The 22,842-nt window shown below is 37.2% G+C and overlaps 1 protein-coding gene across 5 annotated transcripts in view; it reads right to left on the minus strand.

Annotated features, from left to right (window-relative positions):
• Positions 1 to 22,842, minus strand: part of FAM120A (family with sequence similarity 120A) — a 55,573-nt gene that overhangs the window by 17,093 nt on the left and 15,638 nt on the right. For 3 of the 5 annotated variants that reach the window (XM_042806977.1, XM_042806973.1, XM_042806975.1), the window contains exons 4-11: positions 17,492 to 17,620; positions 16,908 to 17,004; positions 15,769 to 15,869; positions 15,193 to 15,476; positions 13,704 to 13,791; positions 10,129 to 10,353; positions 6,648 to 6,822; positions 878 to 1,127 (exon numbers count right to left, since the gene is read on the minus strand). In XM_042806977.1, the coding sequence (XP_042662911.1) occupies positions 878 to 1,127; positions 6,648 to 6,822; positions 10,129 to 10,353; positions 13,704 to 13,791; positions 15,193 to 15,476; positions 15,769 to 15,869; positions 16,908 to 17,004; positions 17,492 to 17,620 (1,349 nt within the window). The remainder of the gene's footprint in view (positions 1 to 877; positions 1,128 to 6,647; positions 6,823 to 10,128; positions 10,354 to 13,703; positions 13,792 to 15,192; positions 15,477 to 15,768; positions 15,870 to 16,907; positions 17,005 to 17,491; positions 17,621 to 22,842) is intronic. The other 2 variants (XM_042806976.1, XM_042806974.1) reach the window with 1 other exon arrangement.

The following is a 22,842-nucleotide window of genomic DNA, read 5'->3' on the forward strand; positions in this document are numbered from 1 at the left end:
ACAGGAGAAACATGTCCAAATGAAATGAGGAACTCTGATTTAAGATACCATTTAGACTATATTTTTTGTGTACTTACTATTCTATACGGAGAAAAAGAAATGAGTTTTACTGCTCAAAAGGCAAGAAGAAGTTCAATACAACTGAAGATAAATTTACATTTATCACTCTCAGAAATGCCTTAAAACTTTTCATGTGCAACATGCTAACCTTGGATTCTGACAGATTTATAAGGTAGTTATACTGAAATAATGACCCCTTTCCAAAAGGGTAAGTATCTCTCAGTTCCTCAGTCAATTGTCAATCTGAACATTAGACAGGTAAGTATTTCGGACCTTGTGACTTTCTCTTTGAAAAGCTGAAGTACAGAATTAAGAATTCAACTGCTGGTTATCATAATTTCAACTAGATGAGCAATTCTACCACAGGGAATCTAAAACATGATAGGTAGAATATCATTCACACAAGCTTTACATACTGGTAAACTGCTATCAAGCTGTTCTCTGAAGAAGTCTTTCTTTTGCTTTTACAACTTCTCCAACACAGCCTCTGAGACCCCAAATATTATTTATTAGTAAGCTGAAGCCTAGAGTATAGTAAGGGCAAACTAATTCAAATGCTACAGTGGCCTCTTTGCAACATAAGATTTTTTTTAACTCCTCCCTTCAATCCTCTAGAGACTGAAGAAACACTGAATATACAGCATGCTTTTAAGACTCATAGCAGCAGTGCTCTAAAAACAAAAGAAACCCCTTCTCCTAGTGGCACTGCAAATATGAATTAACACCTTCTATACTTATGGTTTAATACAAAGTTAAACATGTCAGAGTGATTACACAGTAAAGCATTTTTTCACTCTGTTTTACCTTAAGTACTGACCTTAGTACACAACAGAGCACCATAAGATGAGTGGGCACATTAGTTGGATTGAGCATTGCTGGTGTATCTGATCTCATACAGGCCAAAAACGCCCTCATTCTTCGGTTCTTGTCTTCTACTGCTTTTCCCAGCCACAGCTTCTTCAGATTAGGACAGGTCCATTCCCTGAATGCAAGTGCTTCCACCAGCTCAGGGGTTTGAGGAGATTTTCCTTTATAAGCAGCCCATTCTTTAATTATCACTGGTGAAACTACAAAATGGCAACAGGTGAAAGAAAACATTCTGAGTTAAAAAGCAGCATATATTTAAAACTTTGTATGCAAGAGATTTTGATCCAAAAAGCATCACTTCAAGACTGTAATAGATACTAATGTTCCGGATTACACTGCCAAATTGGTAATTCAAACTCTGTATGGACCATCTTTCAATTGTGAGCACTTAATTTGTAAGTGCATGCAACCAGGTGCACACTAGGAATGTTACATTAATATTTTCAAATTAATATACATCATAAAGGAACTACATATATTTTTCTAAAACAAACCGCATAATTTGAAAATGTGATTTTCTCCCCAAATATGTGTCATCGATCAAAAACCTACAGTGATAAATAAAAATGGTACATACATACAAATATATTCCATATGTGGTCTTTTAAAAACAATATAATCCTAGCGATTTTATTCAAATCAGATTTAAAACATACGATACACTTGTTTGTAGTTGATCACCTACTGCAATGGAATGAGATCTCAAATATGGGTGGGTTTGGTTGCGGTTTTTTGCCTCAAAATTTTACAAAACATTACATAAGTCTTTAAATTTACTGCACTGCTTTCTATTAAGAAGTTAGTATTTTTGTGTCTGCTAAGGTCCCTTTTATTCACATCAAAACAAAAACTCTCCAAATCCATATTGCTTCTAAATCATCTCCCTTTTTCTGTTTGAACACAACCAGAACAGAACACAAGTTTAAAAAAAAAAAAGTCAAGACTGAGAAATTATACTTTTGGCCTTGGAATGACCCCAACTTTGACACAGCTCAAAATCTGCTTTCACCCTTCTTAACTCAGAGCCCAGTGCAAAAAGATTCAAGGAGCTTGTTAGTGAAGCTTCAGGTTACAGCCCAGAGAGATTCATGGCAGGAGCACAGACCTGCTCTTTCTGCTAGAAATCTTCTTGTTACAGACTGAGAAGAGAGCACTACCAGTGCCAGGATAGCCTTTACAGCTACCAAGTCTCCTTCAGCAATTGGACATCAGCCTTACAATTTTATAGTTAGGAACAGGCAAACCATGGCAGAGGTGACGACTGGGACTAAAAAAAGAACCTCCAAGGCACTCTCATGCTTTTCTAGAACAAAACTACTCTAGCATTATAGCTACATTTCACAGAGCTCAGGGTAAGTTTTACAAAGAACACGCAGCAATGAAAATAAATATTCTGATATATTTAGTTGTTAGCCTCACTACAGTACCATGTTCTATTTTGGTTGCTACCAGTTTCTATATGCCACCAAGCTATCTAAGATGGGCTTTAACAGCCAGCCATGCTACTCTGTTATTTGTTCAGTTTGTCACACCAGTGTTCACTTCTTGTTTAGGCCTGGGACAGTAAACATGAACAAATAAAAGGATGTATTTTACGTAGACTTTCAAAGACTTGTTTAATTGCTTTAGGTCTCAGAAGCAATGGAGGTACTTCTGGACAAAAACATCTTGGCTCTCTCAGCAAACTGACAGGAAACATAATGAGGCTACTGTGAAGAACAGTTTAATCTGTTAGCAATAAAAAAAAAAAAAAGCCAAACTGTTCACAATTGACATAAAATAGTTGTTTGTAAAGTTCTGTTTTATAACCTCCTTTTGACAGTGGAGGCGATATTCCTAGCAACACTCAGTTTCTCAGTTTGGACGCCCCTCCAGAGGCAAGAAGATGCAAACTCTATGTGCACATCAAATCTAAGCACCCTCAGATGACCACTTCCTCAACTCCTGTAAAAGCAGACAACAGCAAGAATACAGAGCTGTACAAATATTTCACTACAGTTTCATTCATTCATATTTCACATACAAAGACCTCAAGCTTAGAAGAAGGGAGCATGCCCATGTTTTCTATCAGCAATCCTATGTTTCAACGTTCAAATTTGGTTCAGATCTTTTCTGGGTATGACAACTTCCATGACCCTGTGAGGTTATGGCCACAGGAAGAGTACCTCAGTTTGCTCTCAAAACATACCATCTTCAGTAACACACTACCTGTAGAGATCACCCTGGAGATTCACCCTGGCTTCAAAATTTTAAAAAGGAATGGTAATTATGGGAAAGGTAACCATGATTCTTGCAGAATTGTTTAATATGAAGGTCACTCTAGTGGACTGGCCAACAGTATCCTCTCTGAATGATGGGGATGAGGAATCACAGCTGTATCAGTTGACAAGTAACTGTAGCACTGTTCACCCTAATTTAGCATTTACCCTAATGGATGAATCAAGGATTTGTCTACATCCATGTATTTCTCCAGGGCATTTCTTACACCTTTGACAACTCTGTACTGGGGCTGCTGCCAAGGACATGATCTTCCTCAGCGGCTAAGGTTCTCTGTCCTCAGAGGAACATTTTGTGTTTTCCTCCCAGGACTTCCACTTGGAGATAAGCTACAATAAACACTCAGGATCAGAGTGTGTTCAGCCACAACATCACAGTGCTAATTATGCTGGTGTTCATACTAAACTTCCTCCTGCTGCTGATCAGCAAATTTAAATACTAAAAGTAGCCTAAACAACTGCATAATATATTAACATCTGCTTTGAATGTTACCCTCACGACATTTTTAAAGTCAATCCAAGTAAAAAGGGTCAGCAACCTGCATCAGGGTAACCTGCTTGATAAACATGTGATTGCCATTACAGGCTCTAAAGTGGTTAGCAACAGCATCCTGCACACTCAACCTGTTAGAGTCCTTGTTGCTACCTACAGCTCAGGTGGTTTTGGTATTCTCTTTTCATTTTTTTTTCCATGAACTGAACGTGAGGTGTGAGGTGTCCAATACCACTAAGAGATGAGCTAGCTAATGCAGATTAATCAAGCATAATTTTTAACCTTATAATCTTTACTGACAGCACAGCTTGAGCTAAGCATGCTTGGTTTTGCGAAAGGGCTACTGCCCAAGATACAGCTTTCCTTTTGGCAGAACCAAGCATCAGTTGAATACATCCTTGATGGAGAACAGTACATCACAAGGTGGCTAGGCTTAAAACAACAAACCTTTGGATTCAACTAGGAGTTATGGCAGCTTATACAAGTGTGTTTTTCCACAGAGTGGAAAAGGCAGATGGCTTCATCTACATATAAGTATCTATAATAACATGGGAACTAACTACTTCCAGAGCTTCAAAAGAAGAGCAAGTTAGACACCGTTTCCATCTCCTCAGAAGGAAGGGCAGCGCAGCCCATGCAATGCCCTTGCCAGCAAAAGCACAATCAAGGACTTTGTGATTCAGCTTCTCATATCCTCTCTGAGCAGACACGAGGACATGTACAGTAAAGACATTACTTAGCAGACAATTATCATGAAGAACCTCACTGACTACCTCTTCTAATAGATCTGTTGATTTTCACTGGCTTTTCAACTACATAAAAATAATCATATAAAAGACAGGAAGTCATCCATTTTACGAAAGATCAATTATCCTGCTGCCAATATACTTAGTATTATTAATAAACATGCTAGTTTATGATGCATTTTTCATAGCCTCCTATAACCCACGCATGCAATATACTTGCAAATTACTCATGTACAATTATTTTGTTGCCAGTGTTATGGTTTATACAACAAAGATGACAGGATTTTAGATATTAATACATTCATTACCCCTCTACATAAATCTTACGGACAATGTAAATTTCTTTAAATTAATTTCTTAATTCTCTTAACATCTTTTAATTCTTACATTTTCTCTTAATTGTCTTAATTACAGTGTTTCATAACTTACTAATTTTTGAGGGCAGCAAAAAAATTAATACACTGAAGGAGAATCAGCATCACTAGTTCACTACAGTCTGGATCCTCAGAAAAGTCAGTAAGAGCTAACAAGTGTGACTAACTGATCTGAGAAATCTGCTCTTATCACTTAAGACACTATTCTCTCTTCGCATCTTGCACAGTTTGCCCAATTCTTGCTACTTTGTAAGAGAAGTGACAAAAATAAATGTGTTCCTGAAACACAGCCCTTCCAGAACACATGCTTGCATCTTGGCTCAAATCCATCTTTACTAGCGTTGTTAGCTTTGCAGTGAAGCAACAGACTTTTGGGCAGGTATTCAATCTTTTAAATTATTTTTTAAGAGCATAGTCAGCCCTAAGAGAGAAGGAGGTCAGTAGCTGAATGTGTCCTGCAGCAAGACTTGCCCAAGCTCCTGTAACTAAATCAAGTCAGCAGTAGCACTTCTTAAGCCTCCATTGAGAATAAACCTCTGAAAAGCATATGTATGAAGAGAAAATAGAGATTATATAGCTTTCCTCAGTAGCCTACAGAGAACATTCCAGGTTTGTAACATGAAAACATTCTGAAAACTGAAGCAGACCTTCAGCATTCAGCTATTTTACCACTACACTATAGTACACTTTTAAGGACAGAAGTCTAATGAGGATAAATGAATATTGCAAATAATGTCACTGTTTTAATCCTGAAATAACCCTGTAACCTGAAATACTACGTTATGTGAAATTAAAGAATCTTCACTATGGATGTACAAAGACATTTCAGAATTAAAAACAGGAGGGAATGAACATAAAGTTTACAACTGATTCTTATTTTTATCCTTTTACATGTGAAGACTGTGAATGATGCTTTCATACATTCTAAATCTCTGATTCTTAAATTTAGTCTAGTGACAGCAGATTCCTATGTATATATAAATACTGCTGCTGCCATTCACTTAATGCTTTAACATTCCTTTAACCTTTATATAAGATGCCACTGTAAAGTTCAATCATTTCTTTGTACGCATTTCATTGTCAGAAAAATACTCTAGAACAAGGAGGTTGAATTTTATGGAATGACAGTAATTCCTGGAAGCAGAAGACTTAAAAAGGCAATTTCCAGATTAATATGAAGATTAACATTAATCCCTCTGAATTAGCAAAAGGATCTTTTGACAAGTCTGCAAAAGTTCAGTCTGTCTTCACCCAGGTCTACCTTTACTTACATTACACCTGACATCTGCAGATTTTGAACCAGGTTTTTGTATGCCAGTACCTGAATGACACTACACACTTGCAGATTTCACTGAAGTATATTTAATTACATGTTAAGGAATACAGGGGAACTTAACATATGCATCTCTCTCTTTTTTGGGGGGCCGGGGGTGGGGGTGGGGGGGGGAAGGAGAGGGAAAAGGCAAATTTGTATGCATATGCACAGAAGTTTCCAATAATCAAGTTCTGCCATATACTTTGAAAATTACATCACAAGCTGACATTACTTCCTGTAAGCTTGACAGCAGCTTGAGCATACATTTTTAAAAAACAAACCCCAGAGCTTGCTTAGAAATTATAACATTTACAGTTTTTAAATAACTACAGGAAATAAAATCTCAAATTAACATCTTTTGCTATTATCCATGGGACCAAATAAGCCATAAATTCCTCCAGCATTAGCTACACCAATGAAATCTTAGCAACTATTCTCATTCAAACCACAGTACAAATGGATATAAAAAACATAGCAAAGGGAAGAGAAATAAAGAACAGATTCTAAAGTACATACATTCTGGTGGAAGTCTGTTCTTTCTAAAAGCAAGTCTTTCAGTTTTCTTTCTGCTTTCTGCCAAACTAAACAGGACTCCGTAAACATACTGACGAACTGGCCTATAAAGGAGAGCAGCAGGAGGCAGGTCTTTGTTGGCTTCATCTTCTATAGAAACGGCAATTTTGATTTCACCCTTTTGCATGAAAGAAAGCAGAAAAATATCGCACGTTATAGTATTTAGGTATGCATGGTAACTCAATCCAGCTCCACCATAATTCTCACCTAGTCAAGAAAAATGTAATTCAGCAGTAACGTGGATCTTGGGTATGTGAAGTTAACACCAGGGGAGAATTACCCTACAATCTACTTGCTTTCCTCCAGTAAGTCTCCAGGTTCTGATTATCCCTGTTGCTTTCCTCTTTCTCTTCTCCATCACACACTTTTTTTTTCTTGTCTGGACTATCTTGCAGGTGAGGATTACCTAAATGCTGATCTTCAAATATGGATACTTTGAAAAGTGAAATAGTACACATGAAAATACACTAACACGTTTTGAGAGAGTCAAAAAGAGTCAAAACACATTTGAAGCTCATCTAGATTTCAGAAAGTTATTTTTAAAAACAGTCATGCTGTCTAAAAACACCCGTTTGACTTTCAGTGCAAGGATCTGGGGACTCACTGTAAAAAACAACATTATGAAAAGACCTGGTCAAAAAATCATAACAGAATTAGATGAGCAAGGTTGTTTTTGAATGTATATAAAGTTTAGCATTTTATACTTTTTTCTGAAAAGGCATGAAAGAACCTTCCAACATTCTCTCTCAAAACAGCAGCAACAGTCTATGTTTTCTGTGTCTGTTTATCCAACCATGTAAAGATTTTCTTGGAAAATTACTAACTTTACTACATTGCTCCCAGGTATCAGCCTTTATTTCAAACACTGAGAAGCAACCGCTCTGTTTTGCTACTTTCACTTAAAAAAACATTTAAACTGTCCTAGCAATGAATACTGTAGGCGACATCTTGGAGTGATTACATTAGGATATTGTCAGGTTTAACTCACACACCACTACTTTAGGTATATCTAAAAGGTTTCTACATACCAATTTATAAAGAATTCCATAATTTTACAACAGGTTATCTGTCAGTGTACCCATGGTATACTTCAGGTCCCCTGTGCATACTTGTTCAAAAGCATTTCAGAGAGTAGGGAAAGAAAAACAGTCTTAAGTAATACAGATTTATTTTTTATACAACCATCTTTAGATTGACTTTTTTTCCTCTGTTGGGAGTGGATTTCTCAAATGCAGGCATTTAATTAGTTTCCTCCCGTTGTGTGATGTAATATACCAAGTTGGGCATGAGTGTTAATCTGCTTGAAGGTAGGAAGGCCCTGCAGAGGGATCTGGACAGGCCGGATCGCTGGGCTGAGGCCAATTGTATGAGATTCAACAAGACTGAGTTCTGGGTCACGACAACCCCACACAACACGACAGGCTTGGAGAAGAGTGACTGGAAAGCTGTCTGGTGGAAAAGGACCTGGGGTGCTGGTCAACAGCCAGCTGAATCTGAGCCAGCAGTGTGCCCAGGTGGCCAAGAAGGCCAATAGCATCCTGGCTTGTATCAGTCATAGTGTGGCCAGCAGGACTAGGGAAGTGATTGTCCCCCTGTACTCTGCACTGGTGAGGCCGCACCTCGAATACTGGGTTTGGTTTTGGGCCCCTCACTGCAAGACATTGAGGTGCTGGAGTATGTCCAAAAAAGCGCAATAAAGCTGGTGAAGGGTCTGGAGCACAGGGAGAAAACTGGGGTTGTTCAACCTGGAGAAAAGGAGGGTCAGGGGAGACCTTATTGCTCTCTAGAGCTACCTGAAAGGATGTTGTAGTGAGGTGGGGGTCGGTCTCTTCTCCCAAGTAACAAGCAATAGGACGAGAGGAAATGACCTCAAGTTGTGCCAGGGGAGGTTTAGATTGGATATTAGGAAAAATTTCTTCACTGAAAGGGTTGTCAAGCATTGGAACAGGCTGCCCAGGGAAGTGGTTGAGTCACCCTGGAGGTATTTAAAAGACATGTAGATGTGGCTCTTAGGGACATGGTTTAGGGGTGGGTGGACTCGACAGTGTTAGATTTATTGTTGAACTAGATGATCTCAAGGTCTTTTCCAACCTAAATGATTCTGTGATTAAACATCAAGTATTATTTAAATGTACTGAGAATATTTGGCTATGCAAAGTGTGAAACAGAACTGGCATCACTGCTCTTCATAGACCTTTTGATTCTTCTCCTTTTCTTTGATAAAGAACATGACAGCAATACAAGCTACAGTGCAAAACAAATACGCAGGAAATAGGAAATCCAAACCTCAACCTTGATGCAGAAACTTCTTTTTATAGATCCCTGTCTATGCTCCGTATTGTCCTGAAGTGGATTTTTAAGATGAATATAAGTTAACAGGAATGTGGATGGTGCCATTTTGCTAGATGCTCTACAAGTATGTACATCAAATGGGATTGATGTACGAGGACCAGTACTAAGCACTTTGAACACTAAAGAGGAAGATTAAAGTTGTCTTGTTCTGGGACTCAACTGATTGCACTTAAAAAGAACAATGAACTTAAGTCTTTTGAGACTAGATTAAGTCAAATACAGAGCTGTGTAGGAACACCACTGCTCTGGCTCCTCCCAGTTCAACACAAAGCAGACTTCAGCAGCTTCCAGACACAGTGGAAGGTTATCACTCCCTATTTCTGTAAGAAGCTCTCCCACTGCTTTCCAAGGTGTCCTTATGTGTCCATTCAGGTACATTTTTTTACTGGACACACTGAGCAAAGAGTCCTAGGCTGTGTGAAAATGATTGCAACTTACCTTAGATTTGAAGGCTAGCACATAAAATAGCCAAACCAAGGAAAAAAAAAAAAAAATCAGAAATGTTCTGCCAAACTAAAATGAACAAAAATTTGGAGCATCATCAAGTTCATCTATAACTACATTTTAGGATTATACAAAGAAGATTTCTTATAGCTGCTATGTTTCTATCAGGGCCACCTACCAGGGATGGGAGGGATCAGATTTAGAGGAAAAACAATCTAACACTGAAACCAGAAAAGACACAGCACAGACACCAAAGCACATACACAGTTTTTAGATGAAAATGGACTCTAAATAAAAACACACACACATATATACACACATACATACACAGAAATATACACATTTACATACAGAGATATAAAAATAACTACATATATTCAGGAAAAATGATTAATTTTGTAAGTAAACCCTTCTAATTACAGTCATGTCATATTTATTGGAACAATGTACTAGACCAGATCAGTGGTTAGAAAACAGGGGAAAAAAAATTGCTAGAAGCACTAAAAATGGACCAAAACTCAAAGCATTAAGAAGGATGTAAATTTATGAAACTCTTTAGCCAGAAATACAAGTGCAATTATCTTTACAGAATCTTTATTTCACAGTACATAATTTTAAAATGTCATACCTTGGTTAGGACATGAAAGATGTAGGGATACATTAACCCCTTCTTGTGCCTGTGTTCTGCCACTCTTAATACTTCAGGTGCTACAGGAGGTAATGGAGGGGTAGTAATATCCATGTGGTTTCTGGTGGGCATTGACAACAGGCATGGGATTTGTGGATTACTGGTTTGATTCCCTTTCACATCAGCTGCCTGACTTCCTGAAGAAGCACTAGAGGAACCTTCTGCCTATAACAGAACACACAAAATAAAGTGCATTTGAATGTGTATGGAAACATATCAGATCATCCAAGAGAAACAAAAAATTTCCTTCTTCGCCCACAATGAAAATAGTAAATCTTCACATCATGTTGTATCAGTATGTAGAATCCATTATCCAATGCTGGCTAAAAGATTATCAGAAAATGTAAACTTTCAGCCATTGTTTGCTAGCAGAAGCAAATTACTGAAAAAAATAAGTATTATGGTAAAGCTTAAACGCATTAACAGCAATGGTAATTATTTTCTTTATTTTTTAGTTGCACAATACAGAAGGGGGACTGATGATCTCTCAATAAAATGTGAATGGCCTCAACCTTAAAACGGAAATGACCTCTATTTCTAAGACACTACCAACTAAATAGATTAACTGACAGTCAGAAAGTCTGTAATTTATCTAGACTACACATCGCTTCTCAGCTTGCATTTCTAAATGAAGCAGGAAAAACTACACAGTTCAATTTAAAGACATTTAAAATATACTGTCTGAACTCAAAAGCCTTGTAAATGCTTTGTTGGGTTTTTCTTTAAACATAAAATTCTCTTATCCAAGAAGACTGAAAGAGAAAATGGCAACATTTTCTGACTGCAAGATTTAAGTGGCATTTCATTCCATTTCTAGAAATGCAGTTCACAAATTTATATGATAAATATGACGCATAAAAAAATATACTGTAAACCTCCCGGTGAATAAGCCTTTTGCAAGCATTTATGTTGTGAATCTCACAGATACTACCTAAAAAAGTAGACTTCATTCCTACAAGTCCTTGTCTTCAAAACTGAAAGCTGTTTTTAGCTTAAGAGTTTGTAATAGTTTCGTGTCTATAAACTATTACAGTAATATTAAAAACTTTGAGACTGAAATTTAATTTGTTCACTTGACGATACCTCATGCATGAGTATTTTCACAATTTGTGTAGAAAATTTCACATCCTTCATAAGACTTTAAAAACAAAGCTGAAACAGAAATGGCCAAAGCCATGAAATCCCATAGAACAGGTAACATAAAAAATAGGCCCAAGCAAGCTCAGATTGTTCACTTGCTCGCTCTTATGAAAAATACAAACCTGCATGTAAAAACAAAAAAAAAACCCACACAATGTCCAAAAGCCTACAGAAAGGTATATATTAGTAAAAACATGCCCTAGAAAATATCAAAGGGGCAACATTATTTTCAGATCACATTTTAAGCACACCATTGAAGAAGACATTACTGAAAGACTGTATTTTAGAGTAGGTAATCTAGACTTCATTTTTTTTATAAAAATGAAAGTATACAGAAGAAATTGTTAAAACCTATAAACTAGAACACTTCAACACAATATACTAATACAGAATGGTTTTATAAATATGTGAGCAATAGCTCTATTAGATCTGTATTATGTTATCAAGTATTTCTTTATCAGTTTAAACAGTTTTGTCCCTGTCTTCTACTACCCCAACAACTAAAAGTCAGTGATACTGGACCACATAGAAGTTTCCAGAACTGCCAATTACCGGGGGCACAGAGGGAAGATGGAAAAAAAACCCCAAACAACAGCAATGCCTTCCCCCCTTTTGCACTACTTGGGTTCTTCCTGGAGCTGCTCCAGCAATACTCAAACACCGAAAGTGAGGAACTACAACAGTGAAAAGTATTTTTTTTTTCTCGTTAGTAATATACATCCACCCAAATGAGACAAGCATACTTTTGTCATGTATAACCACACAGTGAGACAACTATGAGCAAGGAATTCTGACATTTAAGTCAAGTGAAAGGACTGTCAAGATTGCTGCTATCTGTCTAATCTATGCCAGATTCTCAGTGCTTTAAATTACCTAAGAAATTCACATAGCTCATTCAGTTGAATTCTTCAGGAAATATTTCTTTTTTTAATCATTAATATATACCTCTCTGGGAAATGAGTTCATCTACAAAATGTACTTGTAATCCTCCTTGTCATGCTCAACAGATGCAACTGTCTTCTGCTACTGAAGGCTGAAGAAACGGTTTGATTTTGAATGAAAATAGGCAAGTAAAATTCACAAGCATTTATACGTTAAATTGAATGCATTGAAGTTAGACTGCACACATGTATGCATCGGAAAGTTTAATCTCTGCTTATACAGCTCTAATTCTGCATGTACAGACAGCCAGACATGCAGTGCAGCATGTCCCACCCGTCCACCGCCCAGCTCCAGGGGAGGCACTACCACTGCTCTGGCTGCTCCCCCGCTCAGCTCCCTCCGCCGCAGGACATCAGGCTGCGCAGCACACACGCAGGGCTGCAGCTGCGACGCGCCGGCCTTCATACATGGCCCGTGAGACAGAGAAGAAAGGAATGTAATAGCTCGAATTAGCATTTGCATATGGTGACTAACCCACAGGCAGATACTGTTATCGTACAGGGCGTAGTCTGCAAAAATAATAACTACTGATGGATGAAATCATCAGCCTGATATTTTAAGCACAAAGCCCAAGTTTATTGAAATTTCTATAATAAATGTACAAGGAACATATTCTATTTGTCTATAGCGTAACTAACTCATGATTAGTTTTTTTTGTCAGAAAATTAACATTTGGTATACAGTTCCATCACAAAGACGCACAGACATTGAACACAAATGCTTTTGATTCTTCTCTCCAAATGTAGTTCAGACTTGGAATACAGACCATCATACTCTTAATTTGACAATGGTTTTAAATCTTGAAGAAATTTAATAGGATAATGTTAAATCTTTATCAAGGGCTTAGTTATCCCATCCTTCCTTACTTAAGTAGCAATATATTCTAACTGGTCCCACAGAACTACTTTAACATGTATTATGTGAAATTCTTACCAGGCAGTTATAAAGGACTTTTAGTCCTCAGCCGAGTTTTGTACACCTATAACAGTCTGTGGCTAGCATTGAAATGTGTATTAAGAGCTTTTCTCACTACCCTGTAGGTTATATGACATGAACTCTCAACCCACGGACACTTACACTGCTATACTCCTTAGTAAAAATCAAAATAACGCACTACGGTAAACACAGATGGCAATAACTAAGAATGAGATTGTTAGCTAAGGAGTAAACTAGTTTATTGTTTTCTCCGTTGCTGGGTTTTTGTATCTGGTATTTTCTAACACTTCTTATTTAATTTTCATTTTTATGTATACGCTACAATATTCCTTTGAAAACTTCTTACTGTACTTTAACGGTGTTGTTTTGTAATTCACAAAGAGGTGTAAAAGTTTACATTAAATCCTACAGATCAATATTGAAAATTCTACTCAGAGTTTGTTGTAAAACTTTAATATAAAATAACAAATTGTGACGTTTGGAACTTAAGGAATTACCTTTGTTTGGTCTCCCAGCTCTCCACGCGTTTGACTTTCTGACTGGGTTCCTGGTTTTTCCCAGCCTATTTTGTTCCCACTGACATGGCTGAAGGACAAGACAAAAACATCATATTAAAGTGCTTTTTAAGATACAATGTGATAAATCCTCGGTGATTGTTATTGGAACTATGCGCCAGAGACTCTCATTTTAAGGGATGCTATGTATTAGAAATGTCAATTTGTAGGAGTCTTGAAGAGACTTTAATACTGACATTTATTCATTTACACTATGTCAACATTTGGATTGTATTTAAAAGCTGTATATTACAATGACTAGATAATGTACATGCAGGAAAAATTCTTGATTGAACTTTAAGTATTTGTCACCATGCCAAATAATTTCCCTCAATTACAAGACTGTATCTCCAAACTGCAACAAATTACACCGGCTAGGTCTCAGTTTCTAAACTTATTCAAAATTTATTGCATGAAATGTATAAGGCAACACTATCAAAAATGCTGAAAAATATTTCATATGGATTTTTCTAAAGTAGGTACTTTTCCAGTTCCACACTGCATGGAAGCTATGCAACCTTACTTGATTTACCAAGCAAAACACATGATAATATTTAAAGCTAACAGCGTGCATCAAAAAAGCGAAGTCCAAGCCATCATGCATAACTGTAGACCTATTCAGAATTTAATACCCAGTAGTTACATACTATTATACACAACCCCACTTTTAGAGGCAATCACAGACCTGCTAAAGCCCCAGGGCTTTGATTCTCACACAGGAAGCCACTACACCTAACAAGACAAAGGTAAACACAAACTCCCTCTGTTCAAATTTCCTTTTTGTAGGTCAGGAAGCAGTAATTAAAGTCTTCACAACTTTATTGCCAAGGACAGACATACAATCTAGTGGAAGTCAGAAATACTTCTGCTGTAAACAAGGCACATGAGTAGAACAGAGCAAAACCAATTTCACTGCTGCTTTGTTCCACACACAGCCTGTCAATGAGGGCTCTAAAGTCACTGTCATAAATGGTGAATTTCTGACATACACACCAGATTTCTTTGCAAGGCCACATAATCCCAAAATTTAGGAAGTGTAAATGCTACAAATTCAGTGAAGTTTCATAATTTTAAGCTACTGATATTTTAATGAATTATACTGTGAAGTAGGAATATTTCTTTCATACAAAGTAAAGAACTCAAAGACTTTATGACATTTACCAAAATATCTCTCTCCTGCTTTCAATAAAACATAAGGGCACAAGTGGAGAAACACCACATTATTTGGTCTTGGATTTTTGCTTGTTAAGGAACAAGGCGACTAGAGCGAACCATGGATGTCTGCAGTCACAGTGACCTAAAACTATTTTTTTAAAATCTATCATACCACTAATTTGCAGATTTCTTACTTTCGGGATACTGGTGAACAATTTTGAAGGTAAATTTATTTTAACAGAAGCCAAGTAAGAAAACATCCTCATGAAAAACTTACTTCACTGCACCTCCGTTGCCTTCATCGTTGTCAGAGGATGAAGATGTAGAAGAGGCAGGAAAATAGGTTGAATCCACATGATTAGGGCTCCCACTCTGAGCTGGATTTATTGGAGAAGATCGTTCATACAATGGTGTATGTTTTCCTTCGTGAGGAATGTTACTGTAGTTGTTCTGCTCAGAAAGACTTTTTCCACCTGATTCCAAGGTGATGGCTGGCTCAGAGAGACTATATGGGTATGGACCCTGACCTTGGGCCCCACCCTGATTGGACATCTGCTGGGCCTAAAATAAAGTGACCTTTCTTAAGCGAAGGTAACAAAAAGGCTTTTCTTTTAAAACAAACACATTATTTAATCAAATGGCATTTTCCAAATGTACACGTTAAATCTCAGCTATCTTGGACAACATCCACAAAAATTGTCCTACCGGAATTTACAGCGTCACCATAGTTCCAGACTTAAAATTCAATTGGTAAACACCTATGCTAAAAAAGTTAGATATACCTTTCCCAACTAGATTTTAATTTGATGAGTACAGCAGGTTTCTCCCAAGAAGGGCAGAGGACTATACTTACCACAGGTTTTGCTTGTAGTGAGGTCTGTGGAATGTTAAGCATCTGAGAAGGAACATATGGTGGCACTATCCCAGGCATACCAAACTGATTTGGTCTGGCTGCTGTATTGCAAATGGGGAGGAGGGGGAAAAAAAAAAAAAAAAAACAAAAAACAAACACACACAACAATAAAAAAATCCCAAACAGTCATGAAAACACTATTTGACATGCTACCCTTTTTATCTTTTTACTTCTATGGTTTACTTATTCTTGTTCTGTTTGCATTATTGTTTTTTAGTGTGCCTTTAAGTAAGTTTTACTCATTTTTGACTTTTAATAAAAATACTTTGTAGCTTGTGATGTCTATTTTACTTGTCTCACCTTCTCTCAGTTCTTTGTATGTCTCATTACTGCACATTTCTATTCTATCTGGTAATCAAAGGAAGCTTAAAAGAAAAAAAAGCCCATGAGATGTCATAATGAAGAAGCCAGCAAAACCAATGTCACACAGACACATAATGCTGGCATTTTCTACCATTTGAATATTTGACCTTGAGTAGCCTTAATGCCCTTTAATTCAGGTCTCTGAATGCAAATAAAGACATACCACTCCCAAAAAAAGAGAAGGAAAAATCTCTTATACCAGTGTGGTAACTGAAAATCTTTAGAAAATTTCATCTCAAATCCTGTGATCACACAGTTAATTTGTAAGTCTTGAGAATAATGTGCAATGCCAGAACAACCTGTGGCATGGTATGTTATGCCATCAAAAAAACAAAGACTAGAAAGGGATTTCTAAAACATGTCAGTTAAGTCCATTGAGGAACAGGAAATATGTTTTATGGAATAGAAATAGAAACTGTCTTCATGATTGGAACTCGTCACCAGACTTCTGCTGTTTACATCACTATGCTCTCAAGTGTCCTAATGCTAGAACTGATACAGAGATAGCTAAGAGGAAAATCAATCCAGGTTGTTCTCTTTTTGGGGGAAGAACACCACCTCTGGACATACCCTGTGAAAACCTTCTTTTGAAACCTCATATTCAAGGGTCAATGAAAATTGCCAGAGAATATAAATATTTTTTATAAGATCCTTCTGATTTAGGGTTATTCCAGGTTTTAGTCAAAATGAAAAGCCTTATTTCCTTAGTTACTTACCTAGGTAATGTGGTGGATGAAATGGCATAGGTTTATTAGTTGCCGAGTAATAAGCAACTGCTCTCTTAAATCGAGTAACTTTGTCATCTGTTCTAGACTAAAATAAAAAAAAAAAAAAAAAAAAGCATATATGTCAGGAGCAAATCCAGGTATGTCATCCATAGGTCAGCAGTGTACTGTAGCTAATGTATGCTATATCACATACAGTATTAACACCTATGGACCCTTGAGGACTATAGCACTACTCCAGCACAAGAAATATTATATCAATCCATGTAGAGATAAAGTCTGAAAAGACTACCTTCATGTACCACTGATTCTCAATGACAGTGCACAAAGCCAGACTACAAAAGCCCTTTGTTATCAAGAATTTAACTTTACATCACTGAGGGTAAATGCAGTAGTTTTACCTTTGGAAAGTGTGCAAAGTGAAATTAGGTTATCTAAGACACTGCATATACCAACAGATTCCTGTTATCAACTGATGCAAAACACTACTTTCACAGAATGCAGTTGTTCAGCACAAATGTATAGGACAATTGTTTTTAAAAAACCCCAAATCACTACTTTGCTTTACACTTTACCTGTGAATGTTGAAAAACATCTTTTGCTATGGCATCCAAATCAGTGGTGTCCTGAATATTACGGACGTAGTCAGCTACGGCTTTGATCACTACATCACAAGGTGGTAAAACTAACTGGTGAGCACGTACCTATGCAAACAAACATACATGCTAGGATGAAGTAACAGCATAGCCAAGGTACTTCAGTTACACAGCAGATAATTAAACTGTCTATTCATTGAAAATACATTCCACAAATTCCATGTTGTCAGATTTAGTATCTAAATATTTTTGGGCCTTCCACCTTGTTTCTAAGACTTGATCTTAAACAATGACTCATGTTTTTCATCTATGGTACAGTTATATATATGCGAAACCTCACCTCTGTGTAAATATTTGTTGGTTAAATATCAGCTCCAACAACAAACAAGGTCAGCAATGCTAGTTATTTTGCTGCTTTCTAGCTGGATATTTCTTCTAGTGCAAAATATTTTATTTAATGTGAAAACATCCATTTTTTTAAACTATCTATCTATACATATCTATGCCAGCAATTATTTTATTTTGACACAGTTCTGAATGTGAAGTGGTATCAGAATTGATGAAAGAGATCTACTGGGAAGAGGAAGATCTCTAGGTACACAGAAAAGGGAGGATTTGAAAAACAAATGGAGAAAATAAGTATCTTGAGGAAGCTTATTCTCAAGATTCTACAGAAATTGGTCTAAAAATCATTATTTGAAAATTACGTAATTTAATAATTAGTGTTTTCAAATTTTGCATATTTCATTATCTGTAGTAGAATATACTCATACAGCTTCACATTATTTATAACATCTCAGGCAAGAAAGTATTTTTATTTTTTTTATATTATACATCAACAAAGAACGATGTATGGATTTCTCTTGTTGCTATGATGTGAGCATAGTTACTTTTTCTTTCAAGCGTTTCAATATCAACATGGTTACAGGGTTGCTTATTCTTTTTGCAGACACAGAGACAATTCTTAAGATAATTCTATTAAGAAAATAGTTTCAATATTCCAGTATTAAAATATTTGAGGTTTCACCATCCAGTGACAGATGTATCTGACCTCCCATATTCACCAATTATTTTAAATGTATGAGAAACACATGCTTTAATGCATGCCAAAAATTTCCCTCGAGTTTATGACTTGAGCCCATACATACCATAGATTAGTCTACAAATCAGAGTGCACAGGACAGTTTACTCAAGATGTTAGGAAAATGAGGAACTCCTATTGATTCACTGGTAAGTGACTCAGGCCATGGGTTTGAAAAGACAGGAATCACTCTGGGCTTTGTAGTACGACTTCTTCTTTGTAGTAAGAAGAAAGAGCTGGAAGAACTTTGTGGGATGACATCCAAAGTCCCTGCAGACAAAGCTCCTGCAGCTCAGAAACTGGCAGCTGCAGATGGATGTGCTGAACCAGGAAGTTCTAGACTCAGTTCTTTGGCCTGGGCCCTTCTCCTGTCCCCATGGAGAAAGGAGGGGAGCTGGATAGTCCTGGAACCCCTGGACTTCCATCTCAACACTTGCATCAATAGGCTCCTCCTGAAAATAAACTGAGGATTATTCAGCACATGATTATGGGAATTACTGCTCTTAGATGATCCTATATGGGGTATAGAACTTCATGTCAAGCAACCACCATGGACCACTGCGAAATTAAAAGCAGTGAACGGTGCTGCTAGCTGGGTCTGAACAACTACTCAACTGTAGGCAGTTTCTGTTACCTTCTCTCAGTGCGGCACAATGCGCACACTCAGAGGGGCAAGAAAGGGGTCTCCAACCACGTGTGCTAAATTTTAGAGGATGCCTGAGGAATTTATAAAAATTCTGTCTGGAATCTCCATTAAATTCTGGAGCACTCCATCCAGGCCTGTAGGGATAGCTAAGGTTTTTACATATTTTAATCTGTCTATTTGCAGAATTCAGTGATTAAGGACTTGAGAGATCATTATTATTATTTAATAGTTATATTTTTTAAGACATGAGAAAATGCAAAAAATCTTTATGCTTGCATTCTACTCAGACATATCATACTTTAATAGAAAATACTGCAATTCAGCTTTGTTAGAAATGTTTATGCAAAATTCTGATAAATACTTCATTAGTTTTATCTTTACAACTTTAAAATCTGTACCACAACCCCTTTTTATTTTATGGAAGTATTTTCTTTCCTAGCCTTATTTGATCCATTTATTATGCAATTTCTTAGACTGCCTTCATATTTAGACCATGGAATTTTTGCCCAGATTCCCATTTCTATTAATTTCCTTCTCCTAATGTTTACTTTTTATATATGTCAGGATATTCATCCTCTACCAGTAGAGATGGGCTCCACATTTTATAAGTCTAAATTAAGAACAGTTCTGTTTAGTGTAGTGTCGTCAGTGGCACAGTAATTATTTCTATTTCAGAGAGTAAATTCTAAATTTTCACTGGTGTGCATTCTGAATACATACAACAATATTAAATACAGATCACATTTGTGTGTTAGCTTACAGTCACAAATATTGATGATAAAATTCTGCACCCAATCTGCAAGCAGAAGCAGTAGATTTTCTTCTCACTGGTAATCTAAATCGTTTTATGAATGCCTACCATTTTATTTGTACATGTAACAATTACACATCTCTAAAGTAGCTGAATCATAACATGGCTGTGTCATGTTAGATGTGCTCTCTGCAGAGTCCCTTGGAGAAACCCTGCACTACTAAGTGCTTCTGCAATCTCTGCTTGAAAATTCAGTGGATGAAAGGAGTAAGCAATCTATCATTAGTTTTAGCTGATCTCCAAGATAGTAATAATAAATAATAAAGGGTAAGCAGTTAGCATCATGAGAAGACATCGCATCAGTCCAGCACTAATATTCAGCACAGACCCTAGAAGTACGAAGCTCAAGTGAGACTTACTAAGGGCTTACATATCGCCCCCAGTTTAGCTGCTTTTAAACAAACAGCCTAAAGACCTCACTGGAGCATATTCTTAATTTCTGAAGTGAGACCTTCTGAAAGTATGTATTACAGATTTTTAATTTTACTTTCTTTTATTCTGTTTCAAAGACATCCAGTCCAGACATGAGAACACCCTCAAAATTAAAAATGTCATGACCTACACAGAAGCCAGAAATGAAAAGTGGAGAAATAAGATGCACATTCCTGATACTAAAGAGGAAAAGATTCCTATTCATTTTAGAACTTTCCAGAAATCCCAAATTGTAGATTTTTGTACTGAATCAAATAATCCTTCTATTACTGTGTGCATTAAAATCCAGGCTAAGTCTCACTAAGTGTTAGGTATGAGAAAAATTAGGACTTAACAGCAGAAGTTACAGAAATCACGTTCATGGTTCAAACTTACTTGCACACAATGCACACAAAGCATTTCAGAGCAAAATCAGCATCATATTTTAACAATTTCTCCTTATAAGAGATTTCCTCCTAGAAGCTATTTTTTTTACTTATCCTCTACAGAAGAGCTTCAGACAAGCAACAACATGGAAAACCAATTTTGGAAAGGTAAATACGGAAGTGGGTCACACACTTGGAAGTGATCAGGTTAGAATGCACAACATCTGAAAACAGCATGGTTTCTTTCCTAGCCGTAAAAGGACTACTTCAATTTCATAACAGACCATTGATAAAAATCACAAGCGACCTATTAATGCACTCTGAAAAGATTAAGTGGGGAAAGGAAATTAATTCTACGTAGGTATTTATCAAAATGAGAGGCAGAGAGCAACATTACAAGCCCAGAAGCTACAAGATAAAAATGCCTTGGGTTTTGACAAAAACTTGCAAAAAATGCCTTTTTTTTTTTTTTAAATGTGAAAGAGAATAGACTCACATACACATAACTCCACAGGATTATTAGGATACTGTAGAAGGTGCCTAAGCTACACTTGGGAAAAGCTCCCCAGTTCTGGGACAAGTCCAGTTGCCCACTGTCTCCAGGAAATAAAGCCTTTAAAAACTAATCAACACAAGTACCAGCATTTACTGTTGTGCCTGCTGGAAACAGATAATCACTTTAGTTTTATTTTCAAGCCATTAAAAAAGAGATCTTGAACATTCAGCTGCTGTGAGGTGACACATAGGGAAATTTTTTTTCTCACCGGTGAGAGAAAAAGCTGAAGATACAAAGAATACTACAAAAATTGCCTGGATTTTGTTATTTTTGTATAGTAATTTCTATTAGAGATCACAAGGAAATTATTTGGATCTTGTATCAGCATTTGAATGTTAAAAACATTCAATGTTACGAGCTTGTAGTACATCTGATCTAATGACAAGCTTTCTGAAGAGGCAAGGAGTTCCTTGGATGACTTAAAATCCTCTCAAACCAGCAAAGCTCGGGTTATTCAATTAGAAATTCTCTCTCCTCTTCCCTCCATCCTGGTTGGGAAACTGACCTCTTTCTACTTCTGCATGTCTTGATGGTAACAAGTATACACACAACATGGAGATCATTTGCTAAGAATTTATACACATAGGACCCTTGAGAAAAGCAAATCTAAACAGAGGAACAAAAATGATGTCAATAAAGGAAAAGGGAGAGCAGAAAAACAAGTCACAGTTGTGATGCAGACAGACTTCATTAGACAACCTGCAGGACAACCCTGCACATTACCCCAAGCTCAAGGGCTGGGCTGCCATCCAAAAAGACCTAGACAAGCTAGAGGAATGAGCCAACGGGAATCTTAAGAAATCTAACTACAAAAGCAAAGTCTTGCACCTGGGCAGGAATAACACCTGGCTACTCTGCAAGCTGGAGTTGTGCCAGAAAGGACCTGGGGCTCTTGAAGACAGCAAACCAAACATGAGCCAGCAGTGTGCCCCGGCAGCAGAGAATGCCAGCTGCACCCTGGGCTGTGTAGCAAGAGCACAGCCAGTAGATCGAGGGAACTTGCTCCTCAGCGCTCATTAGATCACCTCTAGAGCACTGTATTCAATTTTGGGCTCAAGCCAGATGTGAAAGAAGTTGAACAAGTTCTGCAGAAGGCCATCAAGATGGTTAAGGAGTTGGAGCACTTAGTCAATGAGAAGAGGCTGAGGGAATGGGGCTTATTCAGCCTGGCAAAGACAAGGCTTTGGAGATGCCCAACAGCAGCCTTCCAATACCTACAAAGGTTATCAAGCACATACAGCCAGACTCTTCACAGTGGTGCATTGTGGAAGAATGAGAAACAACAGTCAGCCTGAAACAACATGGGTTCAGAATGTACACAAGGCAAACCATTTTTACCTTTGGGACTGTCAAATCATGAAGCAGGCTGCCCAGACAGTTTGCACAATCTCCAACCTTGGAGATTTTCAAGACTAGTCTAGACAAATCCCTCAGCAATC

This window comes from Tyto alba, unplaced genomic scaffold (genome assembly GCF_018691265.1).
Source record: "Tyto alba isolate M040663 unplaced genomic scaffold, T.alba_DEE_v4.0 Super-Scaffold_49, whole genome shotgun sequence".
In the NCBI taxonomy this organism is placed as follows: Eukaryota; Metazoa; Chordata; class Aves; order Strigiformes; family Tytonidae; genus Tyto; species Tyto alba.